The 18,933-nt window shown below is 45.2% G+C and overlaps 1 protein-coding gene across 1 annotated transcript in view; it reads left to right on the top strand.

Moving 5' to 3' along the window:
• Positions 1–18,933, top strand: part of SND1 (staphylococcal nuclease and tudor domain containing 1) — a 531,942-nt gene that overhangs the window by 30,358 nt on the left and 482,651 nt on the right. Inside the window, exons 2-3 of the mRNA XM_006896072.1 lie at positions 9,193–9,342; positions 18,218–18,338. Coding sequence (XP_006896134.1) covers positions 9,193–9,342; positions 18,218–18,338 — 271 coding nt within the window. The remainder of the gene's footprint in view (positions 1–9,192; positions 9,343–18,217; positions 18,339–18,933) is intronic.

Here is an 18,933-nt window from a genome sequence, read left to right as displayed (position 1 = left end):
GAATAATATTGCATGAGTTCCTTGTTTTTCAATGCAGCATAGTATTCCATTGTGCGAATATACCACAGCTTCTCTAGCCATTCGTTTGTTGATGGGTCTTTCACTTTCTTGATGTTCGTTAAAGCACAGAGGTTTTAATTTTGATGAAGTTTGTTTATTTTTGTAATTGGTTATGCTTTTGGTTTCATTTCTAAGAAACCAGTGACGAATCCAAGGCCACAGTGATTAACACCTGTGGTTTTTTTCTGACTTTTATAGTTTAAACCCTTACATTTAGAACTCTTGATTGTATGAAGTAGAGGTTCCAGTTTCACTTCTTTCTTGTGACTCTCCCTCTTCTCAGCACCTTTGTGGGAAAGAATATTGTTTCCCTGGTTAAATTGCCTTGGAACTTGTGTAGAAGATCAGCTGACCATAAAGTGTGGATTTATTTTTGTGTTTTTGTGGTATTTTAGTGTTTATATGGTGTTTGCCTTTATTTTGACTAGTGTATTGGGTCTTCAGATTGGCAGAGAGGTTTTCTACCTGCCAGTCCTTTTAGCAGAAATTTTGAGATTCCATTCTTAGGCCAAGATGAATTTTGCTCTTGACTGGGAAGAAACCTTGCTTTTGTTGACATACTTGTGAATCTATACCATCGGTTTCTTTGAGACATATATATGTAGAGGGGGCGGCTATTGGGAGAGGGGAGGGAGAGGGGAGGGAGAGGGAAAGGTTAGCTTTAGGATAAGACGTTTTCTATCAGTATCAGCATCCTGGGAGTTTCAAGAGTTAAGCACACCAGATGAAGAATCGAGTGATGTTTTTATGTGGTATTCCCGTTGCTGGGCAACAGTTTAGTGGCTGCCCATAAAGTGTTCACTGTAGGGAAATCTCCCAGTAAACCTCTAAGTAAGTGGGTTTCGAACAGTTTGAGTCCTGTTTTCCTTCCCAGCTGGCTTGCTTCAGCCTTTGTTCCTGTCTGACTTTGTGCCCTGAAGCTAGGTCTTCTGAATCACACCGGGGCCCTCTGCAACCTTGATTGGCAGAGCTGAGACCTGTCTAATCCATAATCTCAGTCAAACTGACTCATTGTGACAGCTGTTTTCTCCAACCTCCTGCTGTATCAGGTAGGGCTAAGATAGTTTTTCTAGAATGTGTCATTTTATTAATAAAATTGCATAAAGCAGTTACCATATGACTTGCTTTCTATGCCTTATAAATTAGCAATTAAAGATAATTACTGCATCCATGAAATTTTGCAACATGAATCAGTACATCTTTGGGAGAACAATTACCCATGACAGCTGCCTCTCAATCTTAACTTCATTCTTTAGAAATTAGAATTCTGATAAACAAGCTGTATATTCTGCTTACTGTGTTTATTGTTGGGATCTCTCCCCACTAGAATGTCAGTCCTTGAGAGCAGAAATTTTTTTTGCCGGTTGCCTAGAACAATGCATGGCCCATAGGAATACATTTGAAGTCAGCTGATGAATGAGGGACTGAACCAATCAATGAGCAAAAGTGTAAATACCGTCATCTTAACGCAGGCTTTTAGGAAAAGGAAAGTGACCTGCCTGGGTTATGAATATGTGATTTATTAAGTCTGATATGTAGACTCCTGAACGGTTTCATATTTTACTTACCTGTTGATATTTTAAGTTGATATTTCTCTGAGAAGTGGGGGGTTTTGATATTTTTTTTGTTGTTGTTTTTTTAAATGAAGAAACTTGTATAAAAGGGTAAAAACCAAACCCAGCCCACTGCCCTCGAGTTGGTTGTGGCTTATAGTGACCTACCATGGTCCCAGACTGTCAGTCTTTACAGAGAGACTGCACACCTTTGCTCCCACCGAGCAGCTGATGGATTCAAGCCTTATGGTTAGTAGCCTGGTCTAGGGCTCCTTTACATAAGGGAAGGCCACTTAAAATATCTTCGGGGAGGAAGGACTTGGAGTGAAGGATGTTTACTGCCGGTAAGGTGGGGAGATGGAGTTTAGTGATCCTTGAAGGATGAAATGGAGATAGCAAAAAGGAGGTATAGTGTGTTCTGAAATATTTGTTTCTGTAAGTAGGGTTACATTGATGTGGATTGTATCTTCACATCAGAAGAACCAAAAATTCTTACCACTGGACCAATGGGCAATATCATCGTAGATGGATTAAAGATTAAAGTTGATAAGGGCTTTATTTTACTTGGAACCACACAGTTAAGACCGTGATAGCAGTCACAAAATCAAAAGACATGTTACATCAGGTAAATCTGTCAAGGACTTCTCCAGAATGCTAAAGAGCAAGGATAGCAGCTTAAAGACTGAGGTGTGCCTAATCCAAGCCATAGTATTTTCAGTTGCTTCCTATGCATCTGAAAGTTGGACAGTGAGTAAGGTTGACAGAAGAAGAATCAGTACCTTTGAACTGTGCTTTTGGGAGAGGATATGGACTATTCCAAGATCGGACAGGACAGTCTTGGAGGAAGTGCAATCAGGGTGTTCTTTAGTGGTGAGGAGGGTGAAATTTTGTCTCCCTAACTTTGGACATGTTGTCAGAAGGGGCCAGTCCCTGGAAAAAGACATCGTACTGCGATAAGTGCAGGGTCAGAGAAAGAGAGGTTTCCTCGGTGAGATGAACAGACACAGTAAGTGTAACATACTCTCTGCTCAAGATAGGTATAAGAATGGATCAAAAAAAAAAAAAAGAATGGCTCAGGATAGGACAGATTTTCTGTTGTTCATAGCATCACTGTAAGTCATAGTCCACTTGATGGCACACAACAAGAACAAGTAGGAAGGAGGCAAATTCTTCTCTAACAAAGACAAATATCTTTGCTTCTGTAATTATGAACCAGACTAAAGCACGAAAGCCATTTTTGTTGTGCTGATTTGGAAAGGAGTTTGCAGGGCCCCAGTGTGTGCAGGGTGGAACAGTGCTGTCATGTTTTCACAGCTTCTGAGACATCGCAGAAGCAGGTTGCCAGGCCTTTGTTCTGGGTGCCTCTGAGTGCGTTTGAACTTCCAGGCTTTAGGTTAGTGGTCAGCTACTTAGCCATTTTTCAGGCTTCATGGCGGGAGGGCCTTGAGCAAGAGCGATGGACGTGTGCAGCCCTCCTTGGAGGAACGGAGCCCTCTGCCTCCCACAGTGGCTGTCTCTTGGGCGGCTGTGTTGAGGTCGCTGCTTGAATTTGTGGGCTCGGCAGTATGAAAGGTGTAGAGCCGCCTGGGAGGGAAAGCCCGCTCTTGGAAGCATTGACTGTTGTTGAATGGCATATTTGGCTCAGGAATGCAGACAGCTTCTGACAGCTAGCTGTCCCCAGGATAGCTTTCATGGAGAGGAGAGGGGGTTCAGGGAAGCTCTGCACAATTTCTTTGCACAGGTGTTTGCCCAGACCCTTTGTGGGGCCAGGATGATAGTTACAGACCCACAGCCCTCCAGGGATCATCCTTTCTAGGCAGTGACTGTGGGAGGAGGGAGGCACCACTTTGCTGATGTTCATGGGAAAAGGGAATTCGCCCTAGTCAGGGAGCACTGGTAACCTAGTTCTTAGGGAGTTGCCCTGCTGGCTCAAAGGCTTCGTCTCTCTGGAGGTTCAAATCCATCAGCGCTCTGAGGGAGAAAGCCAGGCATTGTCCTCTGCGATTTTCAGAAGCTTGGTTGAGGGTCATCTCCGTCTTTTCCTCCTGGATGCCTGTGAGCATGAGTCTCTTAGCAGTGGCTTGCTCCCTGAGCTCATCAGCTGCTCTTTTCACACTTGAGGAAGATGCTTATTAGAAAAAAAAAAAAAGAAAAAAGATGCTTATTAGAGTTTTGGGTTGGGCCTTTGCTAACTTGTCATGGCTTACCTTGGCGACTTTCTTGTAAATGGACACACCGGGTGACCTGGGCAGGTGTGAATTACCCAGTAAACAAGGTAGCATGCATTTAATTGTGCTGCTGGACCAATCTGTAGTGATGTGGTGCTGTATAAAGCCAGGCGAAATGGTTCACTGCAGATCAGTAGGGAGTACAGTTAAGCCTGCACACTCTACTGTCAGGAAGCTCTTGTGGCCTTGGGGGTAAAGAGTTGCACTGCCAACCCAGAGGTAGGCAGTTTGAATCCACCAGCTGCTCTACAGAAGGATGATGGACAGTATTCTGCCATGTGAGTTATAGCCTCTGAGAACCAGCAGGAGGGTCAGTCTGTTCCGACTTGAGAGGACATTGCAATAACCTTACCTTCCTCCAGCAGGTCACTTACTCACCGCTGTCCGGTCTGATTGCAGCCCCTCCATCTGGCTTCCGAGACAGTAAATAAAAATGGGAGGAGAAGTGCAATGATGATTGATTAGAAAACCCAAGTTTCTGTAAACTTTTATTAAACTTAATTAAAAAAGAAAAAAAGAGAACTGGTACCAGCACAGGCCTCATTTGCCTGCTGAGGAGGGATTCTGCTGACAGGCCATTGCTGCTGTCTGCAGTCAGCCTGAAGCAGCTTCTCTGTCCCCTGCACTGTCTCCTTCCTGTACTTTTCACAGTTGGCTGTGTTTGTTTGTAAAATGTGACCAACCTATTAAACTCGAAGCTCCGTGAGAGCAGTGAGCATTTCAGAACTTCTACATTAGTGGAAACATGTGGAAGGAAGAAGCTTGACATCATTCCTCAGGAACTAGGCTTCATTTGTATTTCATGCAAATAATTTTGAGTCCTTAATTATATCTTATCTTTGAAAAAAAAGGGAGACTACCCATCTTTCTCATGAGGAGCTGCTGGTGCACTTGAACCACCGACAGCCTTTGGGTTAACGGTACAGCTACTTAAGAACTATGCCACCAGAGCCTTCTCAGCCAGCACGGGCCTGGGGGCTGGTGTGCCACTTGTCCTCAGTGCCCTGAGAGGCTGTCTCACTTTTGAACACGTGATGGCCCAGGGAGCCCACACTGGGCAGGGGCACCGTCCTGTCTGTGAGCCTGTTCTCGCTCTCCCTGTTTGGGACGTGGACATGTATAAGGGCAGGGATTCTACAGCGTTGACTGCTGCTCTTGTGTGTTTTGTTCCTGCCGCCTGTGAAGAAGAATCGACAATAATAAGTATCATCCAAGCTTCCCCCCTCACTCTGGGAAAGCAGAGGGCTTTTAGACAGCAGTAGATGCTGGAGTTTCAGGCATCTTCTGCCCTAGTAGCTCTGCTTCCCTGGTTTTGCTTTGAGAGCCTGCTGTCTTTAGAAAGTCAAGTCCCTGGGAGGATGCCCATCGCAGGGCTTTGCAGGAAAGATAAAGAGATGGTTTGGCTGGAAATTGTGGGGTGCAGTTGCAGGTAACACTCGGTCAGATGAACAACAAAGAGTAGGACTTAATGGCATTAGCAGTGCAGTCATTGTGTGCATGTCATGGGGTAGCCTTAAAGGAACTGTTTAGACTGAGATATATGGGCTTAAGACACTGGGGATACCACAACATTAGTTAGAGCATCAGTTAATATTTTTAAGTAGAACATGTATATTTGTTGGGCAGTTTCCATTCTACTACTTCCAAAAAGGAAGTAGAATGGACGAACTGTAGTGTCTTCACACAGTGGAGTACTATACAGTGTTGAACATGAGTTCACAGTGATGCTTCACTTGAACATGCTTTATTTCCTTTTTTTAACAAAAATGTAAACTCCTTCAAGTATCTACTCCTCCCAAAAAGGAAAAGAAATGGATACATACGGTACGATATGATTCCACTTATGGAGAGTTCAGAAATAAAATAAAACAAAACCATATTGCTAGTGGTGTGCCCTTAGATGGTAAAACTGCGCAGGAAAGTAGAGGTGGGATAGTGGCTGTGATCAAGGTAAGGGTGGGGCTAGCAGAAGTAGACAGGAGTCTGAGGTTCTGGCCGGGAGCACGTTCCGAACTTGGTAGGTGGTGGTAACTCATGTCTCTGTTTTCTGTAAACATGCCTGTGAAGGTTTAAATTGTCTATTTATGACTCCCTCCTGGGTCAAAAAAAAATTGTCTATTTATACTGATAGTTCACAATTTGAAGCATTGCATATAAATGGAGAGTGGTGAGGGAGAAATCGTAAGCGTAGTGGGTATAGGTAGTTTGCTGACATCTTCCCCTCTTTGACTGAGCTCCCTTTCAGAGCATTTCGTGGTCCCTGTTGAGTTCTGTGTTGGCAGAACCCCTGCCTTTCCATCTACTCCCCTTGTTTGGAGGCATGAAATGGACTTTTTCAGATCTAATACACCCGTGTCTAGCACCGTGTCTTGTTCATCAGGCCATTTGAAACCTTGGATGGTGTTTACCAGTTTTCTGTACACCCCTTCCTTCCTCCCGCCACTCAAAATCTCCTCTCCTCCTCTGTCATCTTAAAATTAAATGTCAGTGAACTTCAGAGCTTTTTCCCCAGTTGCAGGCGGGTTCTGTTCCTGCCTGACACCTTTGATTAGAGAGATGAAAGGAGTTGCTGGCCTGGGGAGCTGTAAGGTGCTTATCAAATTCTCCCTTTGTAATCTCTTTGGCCATGGTTTTCTCCTTGGAGCCCACATGATGAGTGCTGTCCACACGAAGCGTCACCACAGCTTTCTGTCTGCGGCTTCCCTGCTGCCCGACTGCGCTCTGTCCCTCCTGGGAGGGGTTTAGGGCTTTCTGCCTTGGGTTCCACTTTTGCTTGAGGTGTCGACTGTTAGCATCCATTCTCAGGTGGAAGATGGAGTGTGTGGCGTGAAAACCAGTAATTCCCGTGTCAGTTCTGCTGTGTCGTGACCCCAGTGTGTCAGAGTGGAACTGCCTTTTACAGTTCTTAGGTTTTCAGTGGGTGATGAGGGAGTAGATTTGGGGACATAATTTGGTTTTAGGTCTTTGGTTTTGGGAAGCACTTTGCCAGGCCTTTCTCCTGAGCCACGTCTGGCTCCACCCGAACTTTCCACCTTCCAGTTGAAGTGTATTAACTGTTTACACCACCTGGGGGACTCTTGGGATGTGCAGATGGAGATTATTAACTGAAAATACACATTCTTGCTGCAATGAAATGACAAAGGTTGTTAATATCCATTTCTTATATCTTCACTCCAAATAGTCTTTGTAGCTTATGACTTGTCTTGTTATTTGTTGAATTCTTTCTAGTATTTTTGAGTCTATCCCTTCAGAATCTGGCCTCTAAATTTTTTTTTTAATTTATTATTAATTTCAGTGAAAATTTACAGAGACTTTGGATTTCCATTCATTCATTATTGCACTTTTCTCCACTCCCAAACCTCCCCCCCCAGTACAGTACCCTCTTGGAAAAGTAAAAGAAAACTTCTTTCATTGTTTTACAGTCCTTCCCCCCAGGTCCACTCCATTATGCAGCCTTCGCTCTGGACTCCAGTCATGACAAAAATACCTAATCACATAGCCCTTTTCTTCTTTATTGGGAAAACTTGAATGCAGGCAAATGTATGCTTTTGGGTTCTTCTCATGTTGGGATGTAGTAATTTAAATTCTTCACTCAAAAAAATGGCATTTAGAAATTTGTGAATGACTGTGATGGCTATGTCTTGTTTTTCCGTACAACAGCTCATACACATTTTGTTCTGCAGCGCTGACTGCAGTTACCGCACATGCTGCATTTGCTCCTTGGGTTCTCCATTTCTATCTATCCTTCTTTCCTATCCTTTCCTACTTTCTTTTTTTTTTAAATAAAGATTTATATTTATTTGCATACAAAACTTGTACATTACGTTTCACACAATCCTTCATTTACAGTTTTCTACAATTGTTCCATTTATGAGATTTTATAAAGTGAATCATAATTGAACTATACCCACCATCACCCCATCTTTTCAGATCCCCTGACAGATCTTTCCCATTTCCTTTACCCCTTCCTCCTCTTGCCAAACTCTGTAACCCCATGATTACCCACCTGTCCATCCTCATCCTCTTCCTCCCTTGGCCCCCATACATATTTTACTGTTTATCTTTCTATTTTTACAATCATGATCTTATGCAGTATTTGTCCTTATGATACTGAGTTAGTTTGCTTAGTATTACAAGCTCTCTAGTCTCTCTCCCAAGTTATGTAGTGATTTTCAAAATTTGCTCCTCAGTGCTATGCAGTATTCCTTCATGTGAATGTACCACAGTTTCTCAATGCATTCAGTTGTAGTTGGACGTTTGGGCTGTTTCCATGTTCTTGTGATGGTGAATAATGCCATATGAACATTAGTGTACAAATCTCTATGTATGTCTCAGTTCTGATTTCCTTGGGCTATATTCCTACCAGTAGAATAGCTGAATCATGCAAAATTTCTACGTTCAGCTCTTTGAAGAGACACCAGAGTGCCTTTCAGAGTGGTTGTACCAGGGAGCTCTGGTGTCCTAGTGGCAAGAAGCTGTGATGCAGTCCCGAAGGTGGCAGTTCAAATCCACCAGGTGCTCCGCTGGAGAAGAAGGGGCAATCCCCTCCTGTACCGGTCGGATCAGATTTGACGGTACACAACAAGGAAAAAAAATAACGTAATATGCAAAAATCTTACAGAGTGGTTGTATCATTTTACAGTCCCACCAACAGTGTATGAGAGTGCTTATCTTTCCATATCCTCTCCAACATTTATTGCTTTCTGTCCTGTTGAACTTGGCCACTGTTACTCTGGTGAGATGGTGTCTGATTGTGGTTTTGATTTGCATCTTACTGCCAGTGACTTTGCACATTTCTTCATGGGTCTGTTTGGCCCAAGATTTTATGTAGCTATATTCTCTCTTTTTTTTTTTGGACAAATTTGATTTTATTTCAAACTCTGCATTTTCCTGGTCCACATTCTCACTAAGATTAATCTAAATAAATCAACAATCTTCCATCTATTTTCTTTTTTTAAAAGAAAAATTCTTTCATTGTTTTAGTAGCTCTATTCTCTTACGCAGAGTTCTGATGGTGTGGTCTGTAGCTAATCGTTCTGCTAACCCAAAGGCTTCTTCCCTCTGGTAGTTCAAGTCCATCAGCTGCATTTTGGGGGCCAGTCTTCACCCATTGCAGCTCACAGCTTAGGGAAGGCAATGGGTCAGAACCAGCCCAGCAGTGGCAGTTCTTGAGCTTTTCATAAAATGATAAACTGTCCTTTTCTTTTAGTTCTTCTTCAGTTGGCCATTCAGTGAATGCGGCCTCCGAGGGACGGAGTACCGCTCTGGGTGTCAGGGAAACAGCAGTGAACTGGCCACAAGACGGAGGCATTCTATCTGGATCTCTGATTGTCGCTCTTTTCCCCCCTCAGGTCCTGTCAGGCTGTGCTATCATCGTCCGAGGGCAGCCTCGAGGTGGGCCTCCTCCCGAGAGGCAGATCAACCTCAGCAACATCCGCGCCGGGAACCTGGCTCGCCGGGCCGCCGCTGCTCAACCTGATTCAAAAGATACTCCTGATGAGGTGGGAACTGTGAGGTGGTCTTGGGGCAGGGCCTCATGCACACACGGTTGTTTCCTTGACTGATGGGAGTTTTGAGGTGAAATCACCACCATCACCAAATAATATATGTGTAACAAAACAGTTACCATTTTACATTTAAGCATGTGTAATTCAGTAATCTTAATTTTGTTAATATCATTTACAGATGATAGCATAAATAATGATTCCCCTTTCTCTCTTTTCACCTGCCTGTTGCTAATAATCCTAATAAACTGGGTCTCTATATATTTGCAAACTCTGGAAGCAGGAGTGGCATCCATTTCCGTAATAGCTTGCCTCCGGAAACCCTGTGAACCTGGAGAAAGGATGAAAGTCACACAAGTGTTGAGGACTTTCGTTCATAGGGTCGCTATGAATCACCCACTACTCGACGGCACTTAACAGCAACAAGTGGCCGCCCGTGCTGCCAACCTAAAAGGCAGGTCGTTTGAATCCACCAGCTGCCTTGCAAGAGAAAGATGAATTCTCCTCCTATGTGACTTAGAACCCCTGAAAACCCACTGGCAGGTCAGCTGTGAGTCAGTGCCTACTTGATGGCAACGAGCTAAGTTTTTGAGTTATGTAAATGATACCAAGGACGCTCTGGTGGCCTATTGGCAAGAAGCTGCGCTGCAATCCTGAAGGCATGCGATTCGAGGCCACCAGCTGCTCTGTGGGAGAAAGATGGGCAATCTCTTCCTGTGCAGTTAACTGCCTCTGAAAATCCACTGGAGGGTCAGCTATGGGTCAGTTCCAATTCTATGCTACATAACATCAATGTACAGGAAATGATGTACATATACACGTCCCTGAAGCCCATGGAATTCTTTGCAAAGTTTTGCACAAACCTGCCTTTTTTTAGGAGAGAGAGCTTGTAACTGTCTCTCAAGGCACTTTGTGACTTAGTGGGAGTTAGGGACCATTGTGTTAGAGGGATTTGAGAAACGGCTTCTGAGCTTGCCTTTCCTGCCTCCGTCCTCAGAAGCCTGGTTGCCCTGCCTTTGCGGTGGCCCGCCTTTGACTCGCATGCCCGGCCTCCCCGCCGGCTCCCAGGATTCCTCTGTTGGCATCCTTTAGTCGACTTGGCTCCTGCACTTTGACGCGTCCGTCTTTGGCTCTACTTTAGCAGTGCTTTGGATATCAGAAAAAAATGCAATTTCTGGCTTTTAAGGATTTGTCTTTTGCCTCTCCTTGAGAACAGTGGGCACGTTGGTTCCTCAGCTGCCTCCTGGGGTCCCTGCCAGGGAAGCCTAGAAGAAAATGCAGGGGCTCACAGGGACCCTCAGCTTCTGCAGAATATTTTGTGCATTAGTCTGTAATAGATAGTATCTTGTTTAAAACAGGGAAGGAACATTATCGAAAATTTAGAAAACAGAAAAAAAACAAGGCCTGTAATTCAGCTCGTAGGGCATCAAGTTGGTCCTTAGCATCATGCCTCACTCGCTCTTGTTCAGTGTGTGCCTGCTCACCCGCGAGCCTGCATCCGCTTCTCAAGGCTGTAAATCTCAAGGGATGGAGCTGCCCACTTTTCTCCCCGGGAGTTTGAGAACAGCAGGAAAGTTGGAACGAGTGGATGGTTGGTTGGAAGCACAGCTGTGCGGTCGGACTCAGCTCACACTGTTTGCTGTTGAGTCAGAACCAGCTCACAGCTGACGCTCCTGAGGGCTGTCAGTCACAGGGGAGGAGATTGCTCATCTTCCTTCTTCAGGTCGGCTGGTGGATTTGAACCGCCTAAGAGGTGCTGCCTTTGGGTTAGCAGTGCAACTCCCTACAGGCCACTCCACCAGAGCTCCCCAGATACTGACTAAATAGAGCAAAACCAGTTCTTTCTCATTAGTTCTTCATCAGTGACCACAAATACCGGGAACACTGATAGGGTGTGCGTGAGAGCCGTTCAATAAGGATTAAAGACGATAACGTGACTTGCTTAGTGTGTCTCCATAAAACAGCCCATAAGTACAGTGTGTTCACCACTGTTGCTTGTTAATTACAGCAGCTACCAGTATTCGTAGACGGGTAGACTGTGCCCTGAAGGCTGATCCCCCTCAGCATTTTTCAAACTTTGCTGGGAACTTAGCTTGAGTCAGTGTTTTGAATAGTTGTTTTGCTTGTTGTGTAACACATTGACTGCTTCTGAGGGAAGCGTCTTGACCCTGGCCGGCCCGTGCTGATCACCAGGCAATTTCCAAGAAGAGAGAAGCAGCTGTCATCTCTAAGAAAGAAGGGTTGAGTTTCAACTTCCCGTTTTGTGGCTGAGAATCCAAGGCAGAGAAACCTGAGGCCAGCTGGAATGAGCTCTAAAATATCTTCACTGCCTCCCACGTAACAGGACGAGGCGACGTCCCCAGCAGTCTTCTAGCTGAAGGGATAGCGTGTCATAGATCGTTGATCCCAGCACCATCATTCCATGCGTTTGCTCAGGGACGTGCTTTCCATCTCTTTGCTCAGGAGCTCTGTCTAAGTTCCTCTTCGGAACTCACCAGAGGTCCTTGTGACATGAAGTAGCAGAGCTACAAGTGTCACCCCTCCCAAGTTTTTTTTCCTTCTGAAAACGCAATCTCTCCTTGTTTGCTGGTACCTCATTTTTTTAACCTGCCCACTGTTTGCTTGGCTCGACAGTCAACTCTCTTCATACCAGCAGCCAGGAAATTAAGAGATGAATTGCATTGGGAAAGTCAGCTGTCAGGGACCTCTCCAGAGTACTGAAGAGCAATGACGTCAGGCTAGAGACTAAGGTGCGCCCAATCCAGGCCATACTCTTCGCAGTTGTGTGCTATGCATCACAGAGCTGCACAATGACTAGGGATGATAGAAAGAAAATTGATGCCTTTGAGCTGTGGTGCTGGAGAAGAGTGTTTTATATACCATGGACTGCTAGAAGAACAAACAGGTTTGGCCTGGAGAGGGTGTAGCCGGGCTGTTCCTTGGAGGCAATGATTCTGAAGTTTTATCTGATATACTTTGGACATGTTGCAAGGAGGGACCAGTCCTTGGAGAGGGACATCATTCTTGGGAGAGTGGAGGGACTGCACAAGAGAGGAAGACCCTTGATGAGATGGATTGATTAAGTGACTGGGGTAACGAAAGTGTGTCAGAAGACAGTGAGGTTGGCACAGGATAGAGCAGGGTTTAGGGCTCTTGTACATAGGGTCGCTGTGAGTCACAGGCGACTTGACGGCACATAACAACATCTGTTCCATTGCACCTGCTCTGGGGCAGGTGACCAGAGCCCCCAGCTGATACCCTAATTCCTAAGCCTGATTTTTCCTCACTCTCTCCGGGCTGAGATGCCCTTTCTCTTACCCATCTTTGAAACATCATTCCTCTGTAATCCTGCTGCTGCTGCTTCTTGTTCGGGGCTGAGAGTGTGCTGATGGGAGCCTGTCTGTCTTCATTCTCCTTCCCTCTAATCCTCCTTATGGGGTCAGATCTTCTGGAAATGGAATTTCATTGATTCCCTTGCTCAGTATTCTATCAGACCCCTTGGTGGTTTCTCATCACCTCCTTGGCTAGTTTAGATGCCCGAGCAGGACTGAAGCGTGTCTGGGAGTGGACCTGTAGTTTTTCTCCTGAGCCCTCTTGGGAGCTGAGCCTCACCACTCTAAAGGTCAGCTCTTCTGCCTGCCTCTTCAAGCCTCGCACACAGGCGTGCCTTCCCCAGCAGGTGGCCTGGTGAGCACTGCTGCCATGGAAGATTCTCTCAGTGCCGTTGACCAGAATCTGCTCATGCGGAGCTGACCCGCAAGCAGGTTTCTGAGCCTGTAAAACGTGTGGGAGGAGACTGCCCATCCTTCTCCCTTGGGACGGCTGGTGGAATCGATCTGCTAACTCCCTGTGGACCAAGGCACCAGAGCGCCCTATTTAAGATTCGGTCTCTGAGGAATCACAGCTGGCGTTTCCTTTCACTTCCTGTGTTTATCCGCTTGTCTGAGTGCCTTTCTCCTCCAGGTGAGAAACTCCTTGGGATAGATGCCTGCACTCTCTGCCTTCTCTGTACCCTTGGTGGCTGTGCCTGCCGCCAAGCAGGTACACAGTGAAGCAGCAGCTGGTGAATAACGGGGACGGGAACCTGTGCGTCTCCTTCGTGGGGCTGCTGGAGTGTGCAGTGTGGCCTTGTCCTTCCTTTGACTTGCGTTGTTTGGAAGTGTGTTTATTATTTTTACCCCCACCACCAAGTAAAATCCAGGGCCGATTGCCCCTCTATATCGCTGTCCTGAATACCCGTCGCTAGATTATCCCTTGTCTTCTCTCAGGGTATGTCCTTGTGAAGAAACTCGGCCCGCTCCTAAGTCCTGTGGCAGGAAAGGCAGCTCCCCTGTGTGTCCCCTGCCGTCACTGCCCTGCTCCAGTCTAATCCCAGCGTTGCCTAGCTACTCGAGGCAGCCTGGATGCGGCATTGATGGGCGCTGTGGGATTTATATATTTATTTCCCCCAGACTTATTGAATTCCTGCTGTGTGTATAGCTTTGTGTGGTTTCCTGAGAATTACAGAAATGAGTGTCACAGTGCCACACTCAGTGGTGCTTTTGAAGGTTGAGGTGGCAGAAAAGGGACAACAGAGAGGGCCTCATTACATATACAGGTAGTGCAGTGGGGTGCCTTGGAGAGAAAGAGGCCTAGGAAGTACTGTGCCTGAGGTCATGTGGACCAGTGTAGCTGGCTTTAAGGGTTTAAATTGCTCTGAGGTCCAGTCTGGCCCCCGTCGTCTGTGCCAAAGAGACTTTCTGGAAAGAAGAAAATTCCCCGCCAGTGTGGGGGATCCCAGAGCCTCGCCTGCGGCTGAGAGTGAAGAGAAGCTGCCAGATTGGCTGCTGTCAGCTCTTCTAAAGCAAAGAGGCAGCTGGCTTTCACCAGTTGGAAAACCGCTGGCGTCTTGGACAGAGCTCCGAGCCCCCCAGGACCTTAGCTGATAAATGATGTGAGCAGAACTCCTGGTCATTGTCTCACGGGCAGCTTCCCGGGGGCACCTTCTGCTTGGATCTCCTCGGTTTGGACACTCACTGACATCACTTTCACAAGAAACCATAAACTGTACACACACACACACACGAACCATAGTCCTCGGTTTGGACACTCACTGACATCACTTTCACAAGAAACCATAAACTGTACACACACACACATACACGAACCATAGTCCTCGGTTTGGACACTCACTGACATCACTTTCACAAGAAACCATAAACTACACACACACACACACACACACACACACACACACGAACCGTAGTCCTCATATACGTCATGACCCTGCGAGGTGATGTGCTCACGTGTTTCTCCGCATTGTTTCCTCAAGTCCAAATTCTCTTGAGCTAATGTCTTGTCCTGCGTTACTAAGTTTGTTTGGTGAGTGAACACTGGATGGGATTCAGCTCTAGATGGCTGCTTTAGAAAGGAAGATTGCAGGCACTAGATTCCTTTTTTCTTTCAGAGCTTGGTGTATTTTTCAAAGGCTCCAGTTTGGCTTTTTCACATTGCTCCAGTGACTGATCTGCTAGAAAATAGGAGGTTCATTAGGTGAGACTTCAAAGGCTTTAGAGACGTTCTGCCTGGTTGGTAGTAACTAGAGGTTTCTTTCACAGGGGCTAGATATAAACAGCTTTTTTTTTTAAAAAAAAAAATTTGGCTTGCATACACAATTTGTATACGTTGTGTTCCACACATTTCTTCATTCACGTTGTGTTTCATATTTATATACATTTTGCTTTATGACTTCTTTTCAAGTCCTCATTGGATCTTTCCTAATTCCTTCATCCCTTCCCTCTGTCCTCCTAGTGATTTCCCCCCTTCTCCACATTCCATCCCCTCCTGCCTCCTTTTCTCCTTTTAGACTTTTATGCACATCTTACTAATTATCCCTCTATTTTTACAATAATGCTCTTATGCAGTATTTGTCCTTATAAGACTGAGTTAGTTCACTCAGGATAATGCTCTCTAGTCTCCCATGTTACATAGTATTTTATGAAATCATTACTCCTTAGTGCTGCATAGTATTCCGTTGTGTGAATATACTATAATTTCTTAATCCATTGGTTTGTTGATCTACATTTGCGCTGTTTCCATTTTCTTGCTATTGTGGATAACACTGCTGTGGATATAGGTAGGCGTAAGTAAACTGACTCTTGATAGATGCCTTTTCACCAGAGTTGCCGCTTCTTTCAGAAGTGTTTGTCTTAACCAGAGTTTTTCTGAGGTACTTGATAAGGTAATGCGTTAGAGGTTTTAGATGTTAGTGTCCTTTTGTGACTGAGATATTTCACTCAGCGTAATGTAGGATTGTTTTTGTGTCGTTAACAGCCTTTATTCCCAATCATTTGTTCCTAGAACTCTTCACACCTGAGGTTAGGTAACAAGACTGTTTTTTGTGACTACCAGTCCAGTAGATTTGTAGATTAACCACTTTTTGATTGCCTTCTGGTCAGTGACAGGATGTTTACAGAATAAGTTGACCACTAAGGTAATGACAGTGCAGAAGTCTGTGTTAGGTTCAGTGATGTGGTTGCTAAAAAGATTTATCACCTGTCGTACTGTTTGGTGACTGATATCTGTTTTCATTTTCAGGGACTGAGGCAGGGCTAGAAGTAGAACATAAAGATAGGTGAATGCCATGGTGCCCTTGAGTGACTGGCTCCTTTGCTTGTCAGAACTTTGAAGAGAGAATGTAGGATTTTATTTTCCTTTTCTTTTTTTAAAATTAATTTTAATGAAAGTTTACAGAAACTTAGGTTATCCATTCATTGTTGCACTTTTCTTCCTCCTCCCCTCCTCCCCAATTCACTCTTCTCCTTGAAAAGAAAAGGAAAAATTTTTTCATTGTTATACAATCCTTTCCTCCAGTTCCACTCCACTGTGCAGCCTTCATTCTGGGTTCCTGTCATGACAATAATACCTAATCACATATACCTTTTAAACAGTTCTCTCCCTCATCTGTTGCAATGCAGTATACATCATTCCTCCCCTCCTTTTCTGTCTTCCCTCAACCCCAAGGTCAGTCCTGTTTTACAACAGTGGCCCTATGCAATATTTGTCCTTTTGTGATGGAGATATTTCACTCAGCATAATGTAGGATTGTTTTTGTGTCGTTGACAGCCTTTATTCCCAATCATTTGTTCCTAGAACTCTTCACACCTGAGGTTAGGTAACAAGACTGTTTTTTTGTGACTACCAGTCCAGTAGATTTGTAGATTAACCACTTTTTGATTGCCTTCTGGTTTCTGGGAAGTTATATGATGCTTTTGTTCTAGAAAAGTTGATTGACAAACCCAAAAGAAAAGTTTTGATGAACTGAGTGTAACATGAGCTTGTTTTCAGAATGTCAGTTTACTGTTTGTCTTTACTTTAAGTATCCCAAGAACTGCAGCTTAAATAAGTTTATGATGGGCAGTATATGAATATTCCACACCACCTTTCCCAGTTCACTTTTTATATTTTATACTTTGTATTCCCTCTTTCTGCTCCTTTTCTCTTTTAAGGGACCCTGGGGTAGTGAGTTATTTTCATATTAGGAATGCACATGACCTCACAGGGCCCATTTCGAGGGGAATCTCCCCTTTTCCTCCTTCCTTCCTGAAGTGATGGGGTTGAGGTGGGACAGAACTGTGCCTGGACACCTTATCTTGATCACATGAAGCCCTCCTGTTAGGTGGCTGTGTGGTTCACCCCGATGCCAGTGCCTTGTATGGATGGGAGAGGGGATCCATCATTGTCAAGACGATCTCTCAGTAGGACTGCTTCTGACATCTCCCCCAGGATTCTGGAGCCCATAAACATTTACATGGGTCCAACTCTCTCAGTAGAGCAGTAGAAGAGTCCAGGGCATATTAGAGAAATAGTTTTGGCCCTTCTCGATTTTGTGTCTATTACTGAAAAAAGTGGGCGAAATTATTTCAACAGGCTTTTCCTTCAGCAGGAGGCCCCCCTGTGATAATAGCACTTTGTCCCCACCGGATAGTGCCTGGAGCAAAGTTTCCTTGGGCAACAGAGCTTTGAACCAGTTCAAAATAGGTTCATCAGGGCCAACAGGAACAAAGGCAGCCTGTGTGTTGCATCACAGCCAGATCTCTTGCACAGTAAGGCTTTCACCTGACCTAACAACAACAGTTGTAAAAGGCAGCAGGGCCGCACTCAAAGGTGGCAACCAGCACGCGTTCAGAGCAGCATGGTCGGCTGCCATCTTTGAGTGAAGCACTGCTGCCCGTTTCCTGTGTGGGTGAAGGTTTGGTTGTCGCTCACTGCATATTCTTCTCTTGTTTCCATGAGCCCTGACTGAACCAGTTCGAAGCCCTGAGGAGGGGGCTTGCCCTGTAAAAGCAGCACTTGTCCACAGTGGGACAGGGTTGAGCTGATTCCTGACACTCCTGCTAGTTTAATAGAGAAAATGCTGTGTAAGCCAGGAGCGATGTGCCAGTGGTGGTGGGAGTTGCTATTTATGATATTTTCCTGACTCGATGGCTTCCTGGAGCCTGGACTTCCCATTTTCTGGAGGGGGCTGATAGATATAAAGCATTGAATAGTGGCTGGCACATGCTCAGTGCTATAAAAGTGTTGGCTGTTATTACTAGTCACGAAGTAAACTGTAACTCTGAACAGACAGTGATGAGGGAAAAGTACTCCTGCCAGTGTCGGGAATACAGCAGGGCCTGATTTAGGGCCTCTCCTGTTCTACCAGCTGCCAGAGCACCTTTTTACGAGTCCCCCTAAGTGCAGGACCTGCTGCATGTGCATTCCATCTTCATTTCCCTGTGCAGGTCTGTGATGTGGTGGGTGCTTGGAAGGAGTTTGAGTGGCCGAAGTGCTGCTGACTGTGGTCTGGAATGAGGTGCTTCTTCTGTGACTGACATGTCTCTTTGTCTTTCAGCCCTGGGCATTTCCTGCTCGTGAGTTCCTTCGCAAGAAGCTGATCGGGAAGGAAGTGTGTTTTGTGGTAGAATACAAGGCTCCCCTGGGACGAGAGTACGGCATGATCTACCTTGGGAAAGGTGAGCAACAGTGGGGAGAAGACTCTCTCAGAGTCTAAAGCTCCTGTCAGGTCCCTTTTCACCTGGCTGGAGGGCAGGGTGGCCTCTGGTGGAGGTGGATGAGGGCATTTGGCTGCAGGTGTGACGGGTCCACGTGACTTGGGTTTCCACAGGTGCAGAGGAGTGCCCCACAGACCCCTGCCTCACACTTAACTCAGGCCTTCTTGGCTTAATTTAGCTACAGAGTGTCCCTGAGCTTGCTTTTATTTAGTTCGTCAGACTTTATATTTCAGTTCATGAAACTCAGTGGCTCTTTGCTAATTGAATTGCTACAGATTCCTGATTGTATCTTCTCTTTTCTCATCTTGTGGCCCTTCTCTTCCTCCTGGTACTCATTAAGATTAAGGCCTATAGCTTTTGTCAAGCACATGTTTTTTTGTTTGGGTTTTTAAATTTGTTTTCTGTTCTTTTTTTTTTTTAAATTATACTGGTATGTCTCTGGAAACTATCAACTTTGAGAAACAAAGATTGTTATAGAAAGGCTCAAGTCTTTTGTTCATAGGGTCACTATGAGTTGTTCTCAACTCAACGGCTATCAACAGCAACAACAACAACA

This window comes from Elephantulus edwardii, unplaced genomic scaffold, assembly GCF_000299155.1.
Source record: "Elephantulus edwardii isolate Elephantulus edwardi_28Jun2011 unplaced genomic scaffold, EleEdw1.0 scaffold00181, whole genome shotgun sequence".
NCBI classification, from domain to species: domain Eukaryota; kingdom Metazoa; phylum Chordata; class Mammalia; order Macroscelidea; family Macroscelididae; genus Elephantulus; species Elephantulus edwardii.
The sequence above is the reverse complement of the archived record's forward strand: the minus strand, read 5'-3'. Positions and strand labels throughout refer to the sequence as shown.